Consider the following 23,449-nt stretch of genomic DNA (forward strand, 5'->3'; position numbering starts at 1 on the left):
TAACTGACACTAAACCTGGTACGTGAAGTTAAAAGTGAAACAGCCTGAAAATAAATCCAGTGAAAGGTTCGACTTCTAACATATTTCAATCAGAAGTTGAGAAATGATTTTAAACTGACTTTATTTCCAAAGAGCCAGAGATCATTTTCCCTTAAAAAAAGAAAAAGGGGGAGCTGTCCACACAGTAGTTCTCGCTTCAGATCAGTAGCATAACAAAGTTTCTGTGTACAGAGGTTTAAAAAAAGAAGAGTGGTCCTCAGACATCCTTCTCCGAGGCGTCAGCCTCCTACCAGTTCTGGAGGGGCCCGGCGCCGTTGGCCGCTGGGAGGGTGCTGATACTCGTGAGAACCACCTGCTCAGACAGTTTCGACACGTTATCAAAGTTGCTGATCTGCGTGGTCAGGGACTTGCGGCTCTCCGTGCTCGTCCGTCCCCTGGCCAGCCGGTCCTCCTGGCGGTGATGAACCCCAAGGCAACAGCAAGAAAATGCGGCTTTAAATTCCTCTCGAAACTTTCCTGGATGACCAGGGAGAATGAAAGGAGAAAAGAATTTTGCAGTCAGTATGTTTCAACCAATCTCGAATAGGGTACAAATGAGTGACTTCCTGGAGCCAAATCTACATGCGGGTGCAACATTTGATAATGGTGGGGGGAAAGATAGAAAAAGGAAATTTCTTTTTCGGAAGCTTCGTGCAATCTTTGTTAAAAAATTATTTATTTTTAAGTTGAAGTATCTTTGATTTACAATATCATGTTAGTCTTAGATGTACAGCACAGTCATTCAGTTATAATATTTCAGATTCCCTTATATGTTGTTAGAAAATAATTGAGTATAGCTCCCTGTGCTATGCAGTAGGTCCTTGTTGTTTATCTATTTTTATATTTGAAAGTGAAAGTGTTAGTCACCCAGTCATGTCTGACTCTTTGCGATCCCATGGACTATAGTCCACCAGGCTCCTCTGTCCATGTAATTCTCCAGGCAAGAATACTGGAGTGGGTTGCCTTGCCCTTCGCCAGGGGATCTTCCAAATCCAGGGATTGAGACTGGATCTCCTGCAATGTAGGCAGATTCTTTACTGTCTGAGACACAAGGGAAGACTTTGTATATATATATGCAATGGCACCCTGCTCCAGTACTCTTGCCTGGCAAATCCCATGGATGGAGGAGCCTGGTGGGCTGCAGTCTATGGGATCACTGAGAGTCAGACACGACTGAGCGACTTCACTTTCACCTTTCACTTTCATACATTGGAGAAGGAAATGGCAACCCATTCCAGTGTTCTTGCCTGGAGGATCCCAGGGACAGGGGAGCCTCGCAGGCTGCCGTCTCTGGGGTCGTACAGAGTCAGACACGACTGAAGTGACTTAGCAGCAGCAGTAGCAGCTACACACACATACATATACATATATATATATATATATATATATATATATATTTATAAATAATAGTGTGTATACTTTAATCCCAAACTCCTAATTTATCCCTCCCATTTCCCCTCACTTTTCCCTTTGGTAACCATAACTTTGTTTTCTATGTCTGTGGGTCTATTACTGTTATATAAATATATTCATTTGTATATATTTTTTAAGATTCCACATATAATTGATATCATGATATTTGTCTTTCTTTGTCTTAGTATGATAATTTCTAAATCCATTCATGTTGCTGCAAACATACATATATTCAATGGAATATTAGTCATAGTAAAGAATTAAATCATGCTTAGTACATTGTTGAAATGATGAAACATTTCCATAAAATAGTGAGACTGTTTTACATGCTCAATGTTTAAAGTTTGTTTAATGTTTTTATAGGCAAACTACATATATTTGTGAATGTGGGTTATTTTTCACTAGATTGCTATAGTACACTTGAGTACCAGCAGAAGGGTGCCCAGAGATATCTAACAATTTCAAAACTGATGAAACCGATGCTGTAAATGGCCAACAGTTTGCAGAAATCACCCCTGCATTGTACTGTGAAGAAATTTTTCTACTGACACAATCAGTTCAGCAAAATATCTGGAAAAGTACCTTGAACTATCTAGAAAGTTTCTTTTTGTAATCTGTGTGAAAGAAAGTGAAAGTTGTGTCCAATTCTTTGAGATCCCATGGACTGTAGCCTGCCAGGCTCCTCTGTCCATGAGATTTTCCAGGCAAAAACACTGGAGTGGATTGCCATTTCCTTCTCCAGGGGATCTTCCCGACCCAGGGATTGAACCCGGGTCTCCTGCATTGTAGGCAGACACTTTACCGTCTGAGCCACCAGGAAAGTCCTGTAATCTGAGAAAGGCAGGACAAAAAAACTGAATGAAACATGAAAAACTCTAGAAGCTTTTCCTTATCTTTAAATTATTGATGTCACACTGAAGAAGGATAACCATGAAACAGTGACCTTTCAAGTCTCTAAGAGTAAATGACAGCATTGGAAATCACCATTTCTTGTGTCTGAGCTTCGATTACCTACCTGGGTTATTGAGTGATTACAATCAGTGCCCAGTGACCTCCTTGCATCAGTCTTAACCCCGTCACAGCACTTTGACTTGGTTCAGTGGCTTCTACTTCAGACACTTCTCTCTCTTATGCTCTAACAGATTTCCCCTGCTTAATGCAAGCTCAGGGCTTTAGGCGCTCCTAAGCCCAGAGATTCTTTATAAGTCCTAGCTCTACACGCCTCTCCTCCTTTCAGACAGCACATGAGCAGTGGGCTCTGGCTATCCCAGTCTGAATGTAGTCTTTATTTTGGAGACTGGAGTTGAGTGAGCAGAGGGAGGCTTGGAAAGGGTGAAATGAATACAGAACACCCTTCACATATACACCATCTGATTCGCTGAAAGATGAAATAAAGCAGAGAGAGAGAAGGTGGATGCGTGCTCAGCTGCTCCGTGGTGTCTGACTCTTTGTGACCCCATGGACTACACCCTCCAGGCTCCTCTGTCCATGGAACTTCCCAGGCAAGAATAGTGGAGTGGAGTTGCCATTTCCCTCTCCTGGGGATCCCCCGACCCAAGGATCAAACCCACGTCTCCTGCGTTGGCAGGCGGATCTTTACCACTGTACCATCTGGACAGCCATGTAGAGGGTACGTGGCATGACTGAAAACAACAAGTTATTTAAAAAAAGCCTAATTGATTGTTCGTTTGTCTTTTGAGGAGGACTTTGCTGGTGGCTCTCAATGCAGGGGTCATGGGTCCAACCCCTGGTCAGGCCCCTAAGATCCCGTATGTCACATGGTGAGGCCCCTAAGATCCTGTATGTCACATGGTGAGGCCAAATAAATAAACAAATACGATTTTTAAAAGTGGCTATACCGTTAAAAAGTATTTAGCTAAATGATTTTTATAATTATGTTGATTCCATAAACAGAGATGGGTGGAATCAGTTTGCAGAGCTATGTGGGTGTGGTCTGTTTAATTCAGTGTTATTTAGGAGGAATATAATTTTTTGGGTCAGTGAGAAATCTTGAGATAAGCCCAAGAGATATATATTAATTACCCACAAGAGAAATGCAAATAACAGAGAAATACCTAAAAATTCAAAGGTTCCAATCCATCTCAATTAGGCTATAAATATTGGCAAAGGAAATGATATAAGCAAGGCTGTTTTATTTTCAGATAAAATGACTTCACATCTTTGTAAATCATAAGTTTACTATATGACAAGCAAGATTCTTATCCAGTTCTCACAATTTCACTCTCCTATTTCAACTTTGCTTCTAAGTTTAATGGAAAAAAGTTACTTAGGTAATTTTCTCTGATTGTTAGGTAACAAGTATTCCTTCTCATAAGGGAAGAAAAACTAAAGACCAGTCAGATCAGGAAAAAAAAAAAATCCTCATTATATTGCAACTAAGCTCTTCCTGCGGTTCATGCGTGTTCACACCTTCTGGTCATCCATCCCTTGCCCTGGGCTGTAGTTTGTAAAGAAGAAACAGGTGAAAACTCACCACTGAGAAAATTATAAATAATTGGGTTCGCAGCACTGTTGGCATATACAAGCCAGTGTGCAAATGTAAACCAGGCATACACAGTCTCTCTGTCTTCCGTGTGGGTAAACATCCCAAACACTCTGCAGGAAAAGACACAGCAACAGGAAATCAGTGAGGTTCTGGAAAATTCCTTTACATAAGCAAAGTCAGGGGTCAACAAAGGCCTAGGTCGCAGCCACCTGGCTCCAGTGCTGCCCTGCAGGACGGACCACTTCCAGGCTTAGGGTACCACAGTGGGGCCAGAAGAACCTCAGTCCCTGAAGGGCACCTAAGGGCACAGTTAGCATTGTAATAAATCAAGAGCCAGCTCAGGTCAGAGAAGGGGCTTTCTCCCTTGTGAAGGATGAGTGCAGTAAGAAAACAGAGGTTGACTATGTATCTGTCTCCCTTCTTCCATGTTGTGTCTACACGCAGTGGAACGGTGTTTGTGAATATTCCATTTCATTGTATTTAATCTTCATTTTAAATTGGAGTATAAGATTAACAATGTGCTCATTTCAGGAGGACAACAAAGTGATTCACTTGTACATATACATGCATTTCTTCTTTGTGAAGTTCTTTTCCCATATAGGTTATTCCAGAATATTGAGCAGAGTTCCCTGTACTATACAGTAGGTCCTTGTTGGTTATCTATTTTAAATATAGCAATGTGTATATATAGCATTCCTAAATTGCTGCTCTATGTACTGCTCCCTACTTCATTTGTGCATTGATCAGAGTATTACATTTCTTCAACTTCAGTCTTACCACTTTGCTGAAATTGGGCTTCTAGGATTTTTTTTTTTTTTAATATGCAGAGGAAAACTAGTTTTCAGTTGGCAAAATTCTGGTAATTTCTTAAAATGTTTAAGTTTTAATATTTGTATTCATTATTTTAAACTCTGACAAATATTTTATTACTGTATCCTTAAAGGTCATTTTCAAGATTTGTTCTATACTTTGAAATATCTCAGCTATTAAATTCTATTCACTAGACAATAGCAGGTAACTTGTAACTACTTGATGAATTTGTAGGCTGAAGATTATAATGCATTTCTTGACAGAGGGTTTATCATTGATTGTGGATTTTGTGCATATGATAGAAATGCATTGTTGGAATAACATGATGTTCTATGCAGTACTCTAGTCTTACAAAAATATAATGTATAGTGAGACAACGTGAGTAAATGGAATTAATATGCTATGACTATCACAATATATCTTTGAAATAATATACAAACCAGACTTGCTTTAAAGATGTTGGTTTTGACTAGCCAGAAAAACTGACTTCTAAATAAAAGAATTAAGGATTTTATTGTAAGAGAAAGAAAACAAGAGTATAAAATGAGAGGGTAAACAGAGACAAGTATTTGAAGAAAATGTGTGTGGTAAAGAGAAAAACAAATTTAAAGGTTATTTTGAAATTTTTATTTTGTGACAGAGACCAGAAGACTCAGAAAACAGAAACTATTTTAAATTTAGCATGGGTTTTCTCCTTAGAAAGTCATTTATTTTCCTTGGAAAGGAAGGTTTGTAAGTCAGAAGAATAGAAATATTAAGGACAAGTAGGTATTTGGAACTAGCCCTCAACTAGGGCTGAGATGCAGGAAATCCAAGTGTGTCTTTGAGAGAGCAGTAAATCCAATTTTCACGGACTTTAGACAGACTAAAATAAAAGTACAAAAAAAAAAAAAAAAGAGAGAGAGAGAGAGAAAACCTATCCAGTATGTTTATAGGTTCTTAGGAACAGAAAACACCATTTTGCATCAGACTAGAATACATTTGTACATGATTTCTATGGGCAGGAAAATTAAGAAGGGAATTAAAAATATCTATCTATCTATATATATGCACACACACATATATATGTGGAGGGCAAAGAAGCTTCCCTTTTCTTGTGAGCTGGTGTATAGCTCAAGGACCAAACCTGCCACAGATCTTATACCTTTAAGGCTATGCCTGTACTAAACAGCATTGCTGAAAAGTTCATTTTCTCTTTCTTTACTATTGATAAAGTCATTAAGAATATATATATATGTATAACTGAATCACTTCGCTGTGCAGCCGAAACTAACACAGCTTTGTAAAGCAACATTACTTCAGTAAAATTTATTTTTAAAAAAAGTAAAGGAAAAAAGTCATTAAGCAATCAAAGACAAAGCCCCAAAGAGAATGACAAACCTCTGCAGCTGGTTATACCACCTTCAGACTGTGCGATTCCAGCCAAAGCTGCCTCTCTCCAGAGGCCCCAGCTGTGAGGAATAGGATATTGACTCTGAATCAGGGGCAAATCAGAGGTGCAATCCTAGTTTTAGTTAGAGTCCTCTGATAAACAGAACCAGTATTACCTTGGGACCAGCCTCTGTGCAACTATTAAGATAATTTGCAATAAAGGTGGTTGAAGATTTCTGGGTACCACTGCCCCATATCAGCTGATCATGTCGGCCAACTGTTTTAACTTAAAAGTGTATCTGCAGGGTTACAGGAACGTAACTTCTCTCACTGAAAAGCTTTGTGTTGATTTTGGTTATTAACACTATTCACCTATTCATCCTAAACTTGATTTGATGGCTTTAGAAAAATGGATTTTCTTTCTTTCTGTTTAAGCATTCAAAACACAATATGTGCTGTGATTCCATTTGTATGTGTGTGTGTGCGCGCTCATAAATGCATTTTTAAGTATAATTAGAACGCTAACACAATTCTTATCTCTTTTTGTCCTTTAGATAAAATTCTGTCACCATTCCCTATGTCTTTGAAAACAAAGTTGGAAAACCCATTTGTTCTGATCAAAAAAGAGCTCCAAGCTGCAAATGAGTTTTTTGCATTAGAATTTTTTTCTGCATCTGAGATTTAGCAATTAACTTGAAGAGGTCAGGGGGAACATCTGTTTTCTGTCTGTCATTCAATAGAGAATTAGCATGGATAAGAGCATTGAAAGTCCCAGCACTCTAAAAAGCTGTGTGTTCTTACCTGCTGGTAACAACAACACATTGAGTTATCTGGCCTGACAAGCTAGCTCGGCAGACAGCTTAGAATTTTTCTCTGGCTTAAAAAAAATAAATAAATAAAAGTCCTTAATTAAGAACCAAGAGACATGGCAGATCTCTTCATTTTCAAATAATAAGTAGCTTTACCTCTTTAGTACATTGAGGATGCTAATTGGGAGATAGCAAATTGCAAACACCAAGAGCACAACCATCAACATCCGGGCTGTTTTCCGTCTGGCTCGGATCTGCTTTATTTCAGCGGCCACGGCGCTAATCCTGGATTTGGTCTGCTGTCCCGGCCCCCGAGGCTGTGAAAGAGGCTGCAGGGCCTTCCATTTTCTCTGGACGACAGAAGATGTTCCAGGAATCTGAAAGGAGTGCAGATCCTTTATTGCTATCTGATTTAGGAAAGTTCCACTTCGGAGGAGTAATTGGATGACATAGTAAGTATCCCAGACACCTGCGGTCTGGGAGGTTTGCTGAGCGGAGTATGTTCTGGAGTAAAACCGTCAAGTGCCAAGTAGGAGTCTGGGTGGAAACAAAACAGTTGCAATATCACAGTTTTGTCAAGGTCTAAATAGAACTGCAAATGGAATATATCTCTTTATGAAAAGAGAAGTTGTCGCCACAAAGGAATACTTTTCAGTACTAAAAAGAAATGAGTTATCAAGCCATGAAAAAAATAGAGAGGGACCTTAGATGCATACTACTAAGTGAAAGGAGCCACTCTAAGAAGGTTACTGTTGCAGGGTTCCAAATATATGATATCCTGAAAAAGGTGAACATATGGAGAATAGAATGATATTAGTGGCTGCCGGGGGTAAGGGGAGATGGATGAATTAGCATAGCACAGAGGATTTCAGGGCAGGGGATATACTCTGTATGATGGATACATTTCCTCACACATTATACCTTGTGTCTGAATATACCATCTAAGCACATAGAATGTACATCAAAAGTGAATCATAAGATAAACTGCGACCATGATGGGTAGATGCAGGTTCATCAGTTTTAACAAATGTATCACGCTGCTGGAGGATGTTGATAACGGGGGGCTACTCATGAATGGAGGGAGGCAGAGAGGGGAAAACTCTATAACTTCCACTCAAATTTTCTGTGACTTTATAACTACTCTTTAAGAAAAAAATTCTTGATTTAAAAGAGAGAGAAATGAAAACTGGGGAAGCAGAGCACGTATTAGGAATTCTGATTCAGCTCGGATACCTGGAGTTGAAACAGACTGAGCACCTAAGCAGGTGATTTCAAAGTAACCTGCATGGCTTTTCATGCATCAACACTGCCACCTGCTGGCAGATGGCGAGTTGGGACTTTTGTTAGGTTTTCTGCTTCTCCGGTTTAAGGTAAACCCTTAAATAAAAGGAATAAAAACAAAACAAAATAGTCTCTGTTGCTTATTATTTGTTCTTATAAAATTTCTTGGAGTCAACTTTGTGGCCAGACCCTTTAAAATTCACATAAAAACCTTGAAAATCCCTTCCATGGTCATTTCTAATAGCTGGAATTTGGAACATCAGTTACACAACTTGTACTTTTCCATTTCTTTTCAAAGTTATTTGATAATAGCAGGGAGTCCCTCCAAATATTGTCTTAATTATAAGCTCATGAAGATTGATAGGGTTTAGTGAGCAAAACAATAAAATTCAGTATGTGTAATTTTTTAAAAGGAAAATGTGCCAACAAGCACACCATAAGAACATCCTAGTCCTATTAAGATTATTCAGCTGTTGCTTTTATCTCTGCACCGAAAGCCAGAACAGAGCAACGTGTCCTTATGGTCTCTCACAATGGATGTTGGATGGATTCTGTTGCTTTATCCATCATAAGATCCAGGTCTGTTAGATAATCTTTAATTTGAGAACAGAATTTTACTTTGATTTCCACATAAATGAATTGAGATGATGCTTCTTTTGAACATAACTATTCCCTCTCAAAAGGGAGCAAATGAAAATAAAGAAAACCTGCCTTTAAATGGAAAAACATTTGACGAATGATTTATCTTTGGATTCTCCATGTTCTGCCATATAGGGTGACCTTTCACATCAAGGTGGCCCCACTCAGGCTTCTTATCTGTTGACTGAGAATCCTTCCTCCTCGGTGAGTCTTTTTTTAAGCAGTCATTTTTAAAAATAATTGAGAACTTGCAATGGATGTTGGAAATTCCCAGAAGACCTGTAGCATGAGTAGCCCTATTAATGTCTGCTAAATTGTCTTGAACTCTTTCCTAAACAATCTCTAAGAGCATTTAAACTGAAGCAATCTATTATTCAGTGCTCCCCTGAGGGAAAAAGAATCAATATCCTGCATCTGATGACTTCTGCAACTATCAGGAAAAGTTGCCATAAAGAGAAACTATACCACAGGGAGCATGACTATGGTGCCTGCAATCATAAAAATGTAATAATGATGTCCTCTCTTACATGATAATCTAAATACAGATAGAAGATGCCAATCTTGCACGTATTGTGAGAAGACATACAGTAGTCCCCACTGATAATTCGTCTGTGTTGAGAGAAAGTCAGTACAGTATCAATAGAAATTATTGATATTAGCTGAGCACCAGGAATGATGCAAAATCTTGAGTAATTATTAATGCTTTCTTTAAAAAAAAACAGTTATTGTAAACCCATTTTACAGATTATCAAACAGTTTTGAGAAAGATTAAAATATCCAGTCTATATCTTCAATAAGTGACAAGCCAGAATATGGACACAGATGTGTCTTATTGGAAAGTTCATCTTTTCCCATTGTGATGTACTATTTCCATCTATAAACTTCAACACAATCTGATATGAAAGTTAACAATTTTAAAAAAATACATGCTTAGTTATATAAAGGGGCTTCCCTGGTGGCTCAGGAGTAAAAGAATATGCCTCCAATGCAGTTGATGGAGATTTGATCCCTGGGTCAGGAAGATCCCCTGGAGAAGGAAATGGCAACCCAACCCATGGACAGAGGAGCCTGGTGCACCACAGTCCATGGGGTCGCAAACAGTCAGGCATGACTGAGCACACACTTTAATTTTTAGTTACCTGAAAGCAATAGTAGTCATACAAAAGGGCTTTTGAGAGACTCAGGCCATTTGTCCACAGGGGAAGGTTTCCTTGCCATCTCAGCGAGAGCTGAACAATCGCTGACTGTGGAAAGCACACACACACATACTACACAAGCACAATACACAACATTACACACACACGCACACACAGTGCACACATACAGCACACATACCCAAACCCACACACACACTGCGCTTATTCTGCTATTACAGTTAACCTTTATAATCACCTTTGATGTGAAAATACATCCTGGAACAGGTATTAACACAGTTAGGAAATGAAAGTATCACATAAATGATGACCCTTGAAACCTGCCCTGTCTAAAGAAGCGTTTGTGGCCAGGATAAGCAACCATGCTGCAAACACTAGAAAGGGCATAAAAGAATATTGTGAACAGTGAGCTTACATGGAATGAATAAATACAATGAAAGAAAAGATAATTAAACTGACACCGGTTTGTCGTTACAAACCTTGTTACAACAAAGCAAACCAACAAACATAAACTGCAGGCTTAGATAGCCTCATTGATGTAAGATGCAATCAAATCATAAAGAATAATTTCCATCTTATTTAGACTCTTTCTGAAATTCAAAGAAAAGATAATATTTTAATAAATTTTAATGAGGATAGTTACCCTGATAATCAATACTATGAGAACAAAGGAAAACCACTGACCAAATATTTCACATGAAGGGAGAGGAAAAATTCCCCAAAATATATACTGTTAAAGCAAATCCAACAATATACAAAAATATAATAGATTTGACTCAATAAAGCAATCAAATTTATTCTGATAATACAGTATGAGTTTAACATGTAAAAAATCAATGTAATTTATCATATTTGTAGAAAAAACAATGAACATCTCTTTAAAGAAAGGAAAAACATTTGAAAAATTCAATAACTTTAATGTAAACTAGTAATAGAATCTTTCTCAACTTGACAAAGGGCATCTATGAAAAGTTTTTGGGCTATCATCCAACTTAGTGCTGCTACTGCTGCTAAGTCACTTCAGTCGTGTCCAACTCTGTGTGACCCCATAGACGGCAGCCCACCAGGCTCCCTGTTCCTGGGATTCTCCAGGCAAGAACACTGGAGTGGGTTGCCATTTCCTTCTCCAATGCATGAAAGTGAAATGTGAAAGGGAAGTCTCTCAGTCGTGTCCGACTCTTAGCAACCCCATGGACTGCAGCCTACCAGGCTCCTCCATCCATGGGATTTTCCAGGCAAGAGTACTGGAGTGGGGTGCCGATGAACAATTTCCTCCAAGACTGGGAACAAGCCAACAAAGGTTTCTCTCACACATCTACTCAACATTGTACTGGAGATCCTAGCCAGTAGAAGAAGACAATTTAAACAGATAAAAGGTATATAAAATGATTCTATTGAGAACATATTGTTGCTTACAAAGAAAGTCTTAAAGGATTTATAAGAATGCCACTAGAACTAAAATCATGAATTTAGCAATACACAGGACCCTAAATCAGTCAAAATTCGCTATATTTCTATACACTAGTGATAAATGATTTGAAGTTTAAATTAAAAAACAACACAAGTTTCAATAGCAAAATATATATTCTAGAAGTACATTTAGCAAAATGTGGACAAATTATGTACAGATAAAATTATGAAAATTTCTAAGGGCTATTGAAGAAGACCTAAATAAATGAGAGATGTACCACATTCACACATCAGCAGACTTAATATTGTTAATATATCAATTTCTCCCAATTGATGTATAAACTTAATGCAATAAATCTATTCAAAATAATAGCAATCTTAACTTGATGACTCCTTTGTGACAGCTTATTTATTTATTACCTTGGCTCTTCTCTTTTAGCATTTAAATGCACATGCTAAGTTCTTATGGTCAGGATCAGAACCATTTTCTTTGTCTCACTGAAGTAGGATAATGTACTTTTTTACTGTTTCAATCGCATAAAATGTGTTGAAGCTTGCTTTATAGCCTATCCTATGATCGAGCCTGGAGACTCTCCCGTGCATGCTTGAATGTGTGTTCTGGACTTTTGAAGAAGTAATCCTGTAGATATGCTAGGCCTAGTTGACGGATAGTTTTGTTCGAGTCTTCTACGTCGTTTTTAGTTTTCTGCCTGGTTTTTCTATCCATGACTGAAATATGAGAGTTGACTGTTTTCTGTGATTATTATTGAATTGTCTGCTTATGTCCCTAATTCTGCTAGCTCTTGCTTCATGTATTGCGGGCTTCCGTTGTTAAATGCATATAGGTTTAGAATTTCTTAATTGAATGATCTATCATTGTGAAATATCCTTCTTTATTTGTAGTAACACTTTTTGTTAAGCTTCTTTTGTTTAATATTAGTGCGGCTACTTCAGCTTTCCTTCCGTTAGTGTTTGTAGGCATGCTAAGTCGCTTCAGTTATGTCTGACTCTTGTGACCCCATGGACTGTAGCCCACCAGGCTGGGATTCTTCAGGCAAGAATACTGGGATGGGTTGCCATATCTTCCTCCAGGGGACCTTCCCCATCCAGGGATCTAGCCCACCTCCTTTAAGTCTCCTGCTTTGGCAGGCGGGTTTTTTTTTTTTTACCACTAGTGCCACCTGGTGGTGTAGCACAAGCAGTGCCACATACTGCTTGTGTGCTGCTGCTGCAACGTCGCTTCAGTCGTGTCCAACTCTGTGCAACCCCATAGATGGCAGCCCACCAGGCTCCCCTGTCCCTGGGATTCTCCAGGGAAGAACAGTGGAGTGGGTTGCCGTTTCCTTCTCCAAGGCATGAAAGTGAAAAGTGAAAGGGAAGTCGCTCAGTCGTGTCCGACTCCTAGTAACCCCATGGACTGCAGCCCACCAGGCTCCTCCGTCCATGGGATTTTCCAGGCAAGAGTACTGGAGTGGGGGGTACCTCTTTATTCACTATTTTACTTTTAATCTATTTGCATCTTTTGTAGACCGCATACAGTTGAGTCACCTTGTTCATCTCTTCTACCAATTTCTAAACAACTTCATTCATTTACATTTAATGTAACTAATGAGAAGGTATAATTTACATCTATCCTTTTGCTTTTTGTTTCCATTTTCCATATATATGTATGTAAATATATATTATATATATATAAGTGTCTATTTTTCCTCTATCCGTCTATTACTTCTTCATCTTCTGTTAAACAGATATTTTCTAGTACAATTTTTATTCTGTTGCTTCTTGCACTAGATTATTTTTGAGTTATTTTTTAGTGGTTGCCCTGAGGAGTACAATTGACAACTTAAACAATCTATCTGGATTAATGTCAAGCTAATTGCAATAGTATACAAAAACTTTGTTCCAATATAGCTTCATTCCCTCCTTCCTTTGAATAGCATCTTCATGCATGATAAGCTAAAGATTCACAGTTTTATAATTGTTGCTTTACAATGTTACCTCAAGCCCAATAGGAGAAGAAAATAATTTCAAACAAAAATACGTTTATACTCTCTTCTATATTTATATACATACTTATTTTTATCTCTGTGTGAACTTAAGTTACTGGCATTTGATTCTGCCTCTGTGATTACCATTTGCTGTTTATTTCCTCATACTAGACTGACTCATTATCATCTAATATTAATTATTTTAAGTTCTTTTTGAAGAATGTTGAAGAATAAAAGGTAGCAGAAGAGAATGTGATAAGAATTGGAACGAGTAATTCTTTCAAAATTTTAATCCTTGAGTTAGCTGCTTAGTCATGTCTGTTTCTGGACCCATGGAGGAGCCAGCCAGGTTCCTGTCTCCATGGGCTTTCCCAGGCAAATATACTGGAGTGGGTTGCCATTCCCTTTTCCAGGGGTTCTTCCCAATCCACGGATCAAATTCACATCTACAGTGTCTCCCAGATTCTCTACCTACTTAGTCATCAGGGAAGGCCCATGGAACTTCAGTTCCAGACCCAAGTATCAGTACAGTTCATCCCTAGTTGCTCACGCAGTCCCAGATACATGGTAGGGTGTCAATAAATATGTGTGGGATGAATTGGCATGAGTTTACATAAGACTGAAGTGTTGAATTATATAAGAGCTAGAACTGAAAACATGTTGCCAGATGCACAAGAGTGAAGGTTTAGTGAGTCTTAGAAAGAGGAGTTCTAGAGTCCGTAGAATTTCTGAACTAACTGAATTCTCTGAGTCACGTTGTCCAAAAGAATATTTAAACCTTGTTTAGAGCAAAGCATTGGAGAGTTATTTTAATGAGGTTTAAAATCATTGAGAAGGTCAGACAAGGACAAACACTTTGTTCCCTAATAAACTAACATTTAGAAATTTCGAAGAATGTAACAGATTCCATACATCTCTATAATTTTGAGCACATAGGACAGGACCTATGTTTGATGGTTCACTTGATGTGGCCTATGGCACACATAATGCCTTGGAACTCTGTTTATAGACACTCACAGTTGGAATTTGAGAGTTGCTCAAGAAGAATTCTACATAATCACCACCTGAGGTTAATTTACTTTATCATTATTGCTAACGTGAACTCAGATGAACTTGTTGTTTTCCACTGCAATCTGTTTGTAAATGTTGCTAGTTTCACAGCCCAAGCATTTTATTGCAAATCTTCTGGATCATGTGGCTTGTATTAAACAGGACGATTCATTAAAACAAAAAAATGGACTTTTTCTAAATCTGCAATATAATTTTGAACTTACTTTAGAGTTTGAGAAATGGAGAACTATAATGAAGATGTAAACTGGTTGGGATTTGTCAGTTATATAATTATTTAATAAGCATTCAAAAATAAGTATTTTTGAATACTTTTTTGTGTAAGCTAACATGTTAAGAGTTGGGAAGATGAGGAGCAAAACAAATTCATGTACATGCAAGAAATGTGGAAGTTGTGTCATCCTGTAAATAAATAAATAAACCAATATAAGCATCTATTATATTTAATGCATACTAACAAGTAAAAATATGAAAGTAGGGATGCACTTAATACTGGGAATATTTCTTGTTAAAATGTCAACCTAATCTGCAATATTTTTATGCCTACATGCTCACCAATGTGTTTTCTAATTTTTCTGTGAACTTTGTTCTCAGTGACTGAACAATGGATTCCCTTCTTTGCTCATCTATCAAGACTGTCCCAGCACTTTCCCTCATTCTTCCACTAACTTTTTTCTTATAAAGTATTTATTGAGCAACTGGAATGTGCTAAGCAGGTTCTGGTTGTAGGGCTACAGATGAAAACTAGTCTGTACACTCTCTGTCTTAGTAGATTAGAACAGACAGACAAAAAATCATTATCATGTTACTTAAAAGTGCTATGAAAGAGGTCTATCTAAGAAAGCAGTCACAAACATCAATTCAAAACATGCGTGTTATTTTAGAAATATAAGCACAATGAGTTGAAAGGCCAAATAACAGCATATACCATGAAGATATTTTATTTAACGAGCACTTTTCATGCTTGAGGCACCTGAATTGATCCATCTAAGTGTACTGACCTTGAGCTAGATGCTGTGCATCCCGCTTGGCCCAGAAATTAAAGTAATTGACAGAATTCATGCGTGTGCTAAACTGAAGGGTTAGGATTTAAACTGATGCAGTCTGGACCTTCAGTCTGCGTTTTTAATTTCTGTATTATATCAGCTCTGGTCATTCACTTACACAGCTTGTAAGGAGATCTCCATTTATTTAAGCTTAACCACGTGACTTGTCTGAGCCAATGAAAAGTGAGGAGACTTAGCATATGCCAGTTCAGAGCAAACATTTTCAAAGAGCAAACATTTTCAAAGAATTTGCATGTTTCTTCCAGGTCTCTTGCCCTTTCCCTGGATCCCAAAATGGCACGCCCAGGGGAATGCTGTTCCTTTGGATGAAGTTCTGAACCGAGAAGACAAGGGGAGCGCAGTCACTGTCATCCTCACCCCTGATACAGAACATGAATGAGATAAGTTATTACAAACCACATACCCTGAGCTTTTTCACAGCAGAATAACTGAGCAAAAATGGAACAGTTTGACAACACTTACCAAAGTGGATACAAAAGGAAAAGACACTAAAATATTTGCAGTTGACTTCACGGCCAAGTGGAGAGTGTTGAGGAAACTATCTCTAGGATCTGGAAAATCACCATTCATGGCTTATAGTGATACACATTTGTTATTTTAATTGAAAAGGCTGGGGAACAGAATGCATTTATAAGGCCAGGAAAGAATTGACTTAAAAAATTAGAAGAAAAGAAAACATTTGGAGACATACAGGGTTGAAAAATGCAGCTGTTGCTCCTATGAAAGGATAAAAGATGATTGTGAAAATTGCTTTGACTAATAAAGGATGAAGCAGATCCAAATTAAGACTCATATTTACCCTCAAATAAAAGTTTTATGAAATCTTTTTAATGAGGAAAGTGGCCCAGTAAATTCTTTCAGTTGGATAAAATATGTCAAAGCAAACAGACTAAGAACATGGCTTTCCACAAACTCAAAATTTAGGAAAAGAGACAGATACATTTCTGAGAAATGTGGCATTTTAAGAAACAATTTGAAAGTATAAGAAGCTGAGTTATATCCTTTGTCTGTCCCTTTATGAACCACTATATGGTCCTTGATTTCTTTCAACTCATCAAAGTTCAGCTTAAATGTTACCTGGTCTGACTTAGATCTGCCTCCACTAAGCTTTCCTCTGATCTCCTGTGGCTTATACTTATTAAGGTGATTTTTACCCTGCAACTGACTGTTTCCTTCTTCTAGGCTACGAATTCATCAGTGTCACAGACTGGAACTTTTATCAGACATGCATGTGAAAGAAATGCAACCATTTGATGAATGAATAACTGAGTGAATGAATACAGAGCAAAATTATATAACAAATTTCAGTACTCTCAAATCAGCATTATAAACAGTTTCTAAAATTCTCAATTCTGCCTGATTCTTCTAAACAAAATAAAATCTTTGAAGTTGGAGATTCACCCACATAATAAAAATGCATTATATAAATATTTGCTTTCAGTCTCAGGATATTTTAAAGGAACTTTTATTTCTCATAAAAAGTAAAATGTGTAATGTTAGTCCTAGACAAAAAATCAAGTCAATTAATCACAGAGGTTTAAAATTTAACCATTAAGGCAGTTCATAAAATAATATTTCCTAAATATCACTCTTCAAAATGCCTAGACCAGGCAAGACTATTGAATGGGTAGCCATCCCCCCTTCTCCAGGGGAATCTTCCCAACCTGGGATTGAACTTGGGTCTCCTGCATTGCATGCAGATTCTTTTCCATTTGAGCCAGCAGGCAAGCCCATTTTCCTGACTAGGTCTTCATTATTTAGTGGAAAACGTTATTAGAACACACAATCCTTTGCTAAACACATTATATTGGTTCAATTCATTCAAATTTTGTTTTCAAGGACTGTAAAGAAAACACAAGAAAAGTATTTGAAATTACTTACTTGTCTGCACCAGAGTTTTCGAAATATTTGTAGATAGGCCAACACCATAAGACACAGTGGCGCCATGTACGTCACCAGGAAGAAACAGATGTGATACATCTTGGGGTAAATTTCACCTGGAGTGAAAGTCAAAATAATAGTCTTATGTTATAATTCATAGATTTTTTAAAGGTACATTTATCAATGTTTTGCTTTTAAAATACGCTTTACCGTCTATATGATTTTAGTGTCATGATATATACACAAAGGGAAAGGTGATTAAAAATAACAGCTACTTACATTTAAGTACTAAATGCAAAGTCTTAATGTAATTTAATCTACTCAGAGAGAAGAGGCAATTAAACATTATTTTAATTTGTCCTACACAGTCTATCCAAAGCCAAGTGTTCATTTATTAAAAGCCTGTTTTTTTTCTCTTGATTACATCTGGCTATTAATAAAATAATTTGGATTGTCCTATATTTGGATTTACAAGAAGGGACATTATTCAAAATTTAATTGCTAAAGCTTTTGTTAAAATTGCAAGAGACTGTAAATTAAGTTGATTTCTCTTAATTTCTTTCTTAAAAATTGGGAAATTATTCCCAGTTGTATCTGCAAATACAAATTTGGAATTTTTTTTTAAAAATAAAACAGCAAACATTTGATAACAATTCTTTTTGTTGACTTCCTAGAACATATACAAAATGCTTACTTGAGTAAGTTGTGTTTGTGTGTTAATGCATGTATTTTTAATAAAAATGAAATTTTTAGGATTCTTTAAAGTTAGATTTCAAACCAATGTGGGTATTTTCTTATCAATAAGGCATAAGCCCATCTAGGATTGTAGTAATTTCTTATTTATCATTAATTCTATGTATACAGGTGATATGTATCATAGAGTAAGGCATTTATTAAGGAATCAATCAACTGAGCGACACTGTGGCTTAATATTAATTTTTAGCTTTTTAAAAATATATCCATGGCTGACTTTTAAAATACTTTAAAGGATATTTCTCTTATGCTAGTATTTGAATATGTCATAGTGATCCAGCTACTTTTACTTAACAAGAAACAATATATACTAGATGGATACCATGGATATTAAGTGCCACTAACTAGATACAATTCTAACTAAATGCTAGCAAAATAGATTTTTTTAATTCTAAAAATTCCATAACTTATTTTGAGCTTGATATTGACAATGGGATTGGCTCTATACTATTACGGAAGGACAATGCTATCATTTTTATAGATTATATTTGTTTCATTACTTCAGAGAGTATTTTGAAGCATGAAGACTCAGTTATGTGATCAAATGTGATAACAGCAATTATCCTCAGGTTTAGCCAAAAATAATTACAATGACCATAATTGCTGATAACAAAGGTTGACAATTCATTGACTTCTTACTGAATATATTTTAAAGGTATCAATGAGTTAAATATCCTCCATAATATTGATTTTATAGTCTTATCTTCTAGAACTTAATAGTCTTGTTTTTACTCTTAAAACTGCCTTATTTCTCGGATAGATATTTTTCTCCATTGCTATCTTTAGAGAGGATGGCAGGGTGCGTGTGGTGCCAGGAGCTCTAAGAGATCAACTTGAGGTGTCATTTTTAACTTCCTCGGGGGCCCGGGTGGCTCAGGCTGAGCTCATCAGCTTCTCACTTCCTTTCAAGTTTGTCCTGTAAAACAGGCATTACATAAAAAGTGATAGAATCTGAGCAGCCTGAAGGGAGGAGTAACAGACATCCTTTTCCTTTGAAGCTCCACAGTCCGTGCAGCAATAGGGGAGCCAATTTAAACGGAACTGGAGAGTTACCTCGGCACTTCCCAGGCACCTGAGTGGCTTTGAACTTTTGTTTGTTTTGAAGAAAGTGTCACATACTCGTCCTGCATAAAAAATGTACCTTTGAAGCGTACATACCCATGAATCCCTGATGCCTGCCCCAAACGAAAGGAGACAGGCAGATTCCGTAGGTCATTTGTTTTTTAAATGCATATATGGATGTCAACACTATGATAACAGTCCGCAGTTTTAAACAGATGGGAAACAAAGCTCATTCTGCAAGCGGCATGTTTATAAATAGCTGTAAAAAGATGTAATTGACCAGTAAAGGCATATTATCGTAATGAATGCCAACACAGACAAACGTTGATAAAGCAAAAATTATATTTGCAGGCTGGGATAGATTGTTTCACTCAAGAGATTATTTTAGATAGTTGGTGAAACATAATCATCTTAAATTCCTCTTTTCATGCTCAGAGTCTAAGCTAATTGAAAATCCAGAAATACCACTAAAAGTTTAAATTATATGTTAAAACCATCTTTGATTTTTCTCTGCACTTGTTGAGAAATATCTTTTATATATTTTAAGGCATTCATATGTCTAGAAAGGAGCTACATAAAATGTATCCACTTAGGCATTCCCTAAATTAGAAAACAACATTTTAAAGGTTAAAAGCTATTAAAATTTGTTGTCTCTACTCAACCAATAAGTAGGCATTATCTACATAAATTCTTGTATATATACCAAATCAACAAGTAAGGAGCTAATATGGATCTTTCTTTAGTCTTGATGTATGGAGAGAGAAACATGGAAACTTAAATTATCACATGTGAAATAGATATCCAATGGGAATTTGCTGTATGTCTCAGGGAACTCAAACAGAGGGTCTGTATCAACCTAGAAGGGTGGGATGAGGAGGGAGATGGGAGGGAGGTTCAAGAGGGAGAGGCATATGTACACCTATGACTGATTCATGTTGATGTTCCACAGAAAACAACAAAATTCTGTAAAGCCATTGTCCTTCAATTAAAAAATAAACAAAAACCAGATTAAATAATAATATCATCTATTGGACAGACAAAACTTAAATGAGTTGAGGTCCATTATTAACTGAACATGTTAATATAACTATCTAATAATGACATTTTCTCCTTTATTTTATACGTATCAAGAATTCAATGGAAAAAATAATATAATTTTTCAAATTTTCAGTTTGGATGGTCTTTTCAAAGTTCATGTATCCATTAAAGTCCACCTTAATCTTTCATATATTTTATTATCTTTTCCCTGATAAATGTCTTCAATAAATGTTCCTATTAATAAACACACATATTTATATACTTTCCCAATGACAATAGGCCAAATGCCATGATGTAAAGAATATCTCCATTATTATTATTATTTTTGAAACCACCAAAGAATAATTTGACAGTACAATCCAGAGGAGGAAGATTATAAATCCCCAGTATCCAAAATAGTATTTGATAATCACTATATGCTCATTAAAAGTTGGATTAATGACTGGTAAAAACATGTCTTGGATTGAGTGCAGAAAGAAAATTACTTTCTTCCATTAGGATTTATCCTGTGGAAGTATTTACAAACCCAGAAATCAAGAAAGTATGGTTACAATTTTGAGATAATTTAAAAATTTCAGAAGTATAAATTAATGTGACTGAAGCAAACAATGAACATACATAACCTCCAAATAAAATAAATAAATTTATTTAAAAATATTTTAAAAATAATTAAAATAAACATTAACACATTTTATTTTTGTGTCAAGAACTTAATGGCTTGTGTTCTTTTATGAACAAACTATAGGTAATGAAGACGATAATGAGTTTCATTAATGATACATCCATATTACACTTTTGTGGTCTTATTTTCAGCAAGACAGAGTTCTCAGGTATTTTGTACCTTGAAGGAGACAGTATTTGCAAGACTTTTCCAAAAGTGACATGAAAGATATGAATCCACATGGTTTACACTCTTTCCACACTGTAATATTGGATGTAGGACAATTATGACATCTCTATATACTTTTAGAATTAGATCATTGATTTAACTTGGGATAAGATAAGGAAAATAACAGGTAAATGAAGCTCTATACAGTCAACAAAAACAAGACCAGGAGATGACTGTGGCTCAGATCATGAACTCCTTATTACCAAATTCAGACTTAAACTGAAGAAAGTAGGGAAAACCACTAGACCATTCAGGTATGACCTAAATCAAATTCCTTATGATTATACACTGGAAATGAGAAATAGATTTAAGTCACTAGATCTGATAGATAGCATGCCTGATGAACTATGGACTGAGGTTCGTGACATTGTACAGGAGACAGGGATCAAGACCATCCCCATGGAAAAGAAATGCAAAAAAGCAAAATGGCTGTCTGAGGAGGCCTTACAAATAGCTATGAAAGAAGAGAAGCAAAAAGCAAAGGAGAAAAAGAAAGATATAAGCATATGAATGTAGAGTTCCAAAGAATAGCAAGAAGAGATAAGAAAGCCTACTTCAGTGACCAATGCAAAGAAATAGAGGAAAACAACAGAATGGGAAAGACTAGAGATCTCTTCAAGAAAATTAGAGATACCAAGGGAACATTGCATGCAAAGATGGGCTCGATAAAGGACAGAAATGGTATGGACCTAACAGAAGCAGAAAATATTAAGAAGAGGTGACAAGAATACACAGAACTATACAAAAAAGATCTTCAAGACCCAGATAATCCCGATGGTGTGATCACTCACCTAAAGCCAGACATCCTGGAATGTGAAGTCAAGTGGGCCTTAGAAAGCATCACTACGAACAAAGCTAGTGGAGGTGATGGAATTCCAGTTGAGCTATTTCAAATCCTGAAAGATGATGCTGTGAAAGTGCTGCACTCAACATGCCAACAAATTTGGAAAACTCAGCAGTGGCCACAAGACTGGAAAAGGTCACTTTTCATTTCAATTCCAAAGAACGACAATGCCACAGAATGTTCAAACTACTGCACAATTGCACTCATTTCACATACTAGTAAAGTAATGCTCAAAATTCTCCAAGCCAGGCTTCAACAGTATGTGAACTGTGAACTTCCGGATGTTCAATCTGGATTTAGAAAATGCAGAGGAACAAGAGATCAAATTACCAACATCCATTGGATCATCAGAAAAGCAAGAGAGTTCTAGAAAAAAATCTATTTTTGCTTTATTAACTATGCCAAAGTCTTTGATTGTGTGGATCACAACAAACTGTGGAAAATTCTTGAAGAGATGGGAATACCAGACCACTTGATCTGTCTCTTGAGAAATGTGTATGCAGGTCAGAAAGCAACAGTTAGAATTGGACATGGAACAAATGACTGGTTCCAAATCAGGAAAGGAGTCTGACAAGGCTGTATATTGTCACCCTTCTTATTTAATTTATATGCAGAGTACATTATGAGAAATGCTGAGATGGAGGAAGCACAAGCTGGAATCAAGATTGCCAGGAGAATGCAGATCATACCACCTCAGATACGACTGAGCGACTGAACTGAACTGATGCAGATCACACCACCCTTATGGCAGAAAGCGAAGAAAAACTAAAGAGCCTCTTGATGCAAGTGAAAGAGGAGAGTGAAAAAGTTGGCTTAAACTCAACATTCAGAAAACTAAGATCATGGCATCTGGTCCCATCACTTCATGATGAATGGATGGGGAGACAATGGAAACAGTGACAGACTTTGTTTTTGGGGGCTCCAAAATCACTGCATATGGTGACTGCAGCCATGAAATTAAAAGACACTTACTCCTTGGTAGAAAAGTTATGACCAGCCTAGACAGCATTTAAAAAGCAGAGACATTATTTTGCCAACAAAGGTCTGTCTAGTCAAAGCCACGGTTTTTCCATTAGTCATGTACAAATGTGAGAGTTGGACTATAAAAAAGCTGAGCATTGATGAACTGATGCTTTTGAACTGTGTTGGAGAAGACTCTTGAGAGTCCCTTGGACTGCAAAGAGATCCAACCAGTCCATCCTAAAGAAAATCAGTCCTGAATATTCATTGGAAGGACTGATGCTGAAGCTGAAACTCCAATACTTTGGCAACCTGATGTGAAGAATTGACTCACTGGAGAAGACCCTGATGCTGGGAAAGATTGAAGTTAGGAGGAGAAGGGGACGACAGAAAATGAGATGTTTGGATGGCATCACCAACTCAATGGACATTAGTTTGAGTAAGCTCCTGGAGTTGGTAATGGACTG

At 36.9% G+C, this 23,449-nt stretch overlaps 1 protein-coding gene across 1 annotated transcript in view; it reads right to left on the reverse strand.

Annotated features, from left to right (window-relative positions):
- Positions 1 to 286: 286 nt before the first annotated feature.
- Positions 287 to 23,449, reverse strand: part of HCRTR2 (hypocretin receptor 2) — a 132,049-nt gene continuing 108,886 nt past the window's right edge. Inside the window, exons 4-7 of the mRNA XM_069564082.1 lie at positions 17,437 to 17,552; positions 7,105 to 7,325; positions 3,947 to 4,068; positions 287 to 516 (exon numbers count right to left, since the gene is read on the reverse strand). Of these exons, the coding sequence (XP_069420183.1) occupies positions 287 to 516; positions 3,947 to 4,068; positions 7,105 to 7,325; positions 17,437 to 17,552 (689 nt within the window). The remainder of the gene's footprint in view (positions 517 to 3,946; positions 4,069 to 7,104; positions 7,326 to 17,436; positions 17,553 to 23,449) is intronic.

The sequence above is a fragment of the Ovis canadensis genome, chromosome 20 (genome assembly GCF_042477335.2).
Source record: "Ovis canadensis isolate MfBH-ARS-UI-01 breed Bighorn chromosome 20, ARS-UI_OviCan_v2, whole genome shotgun sequence".
Lineage (NCBI taxonomy): Eukaryota > Metazoa > Chordata > Mammalia > Artiodactyla > Bovidae > Ovis > Ovis canadensis.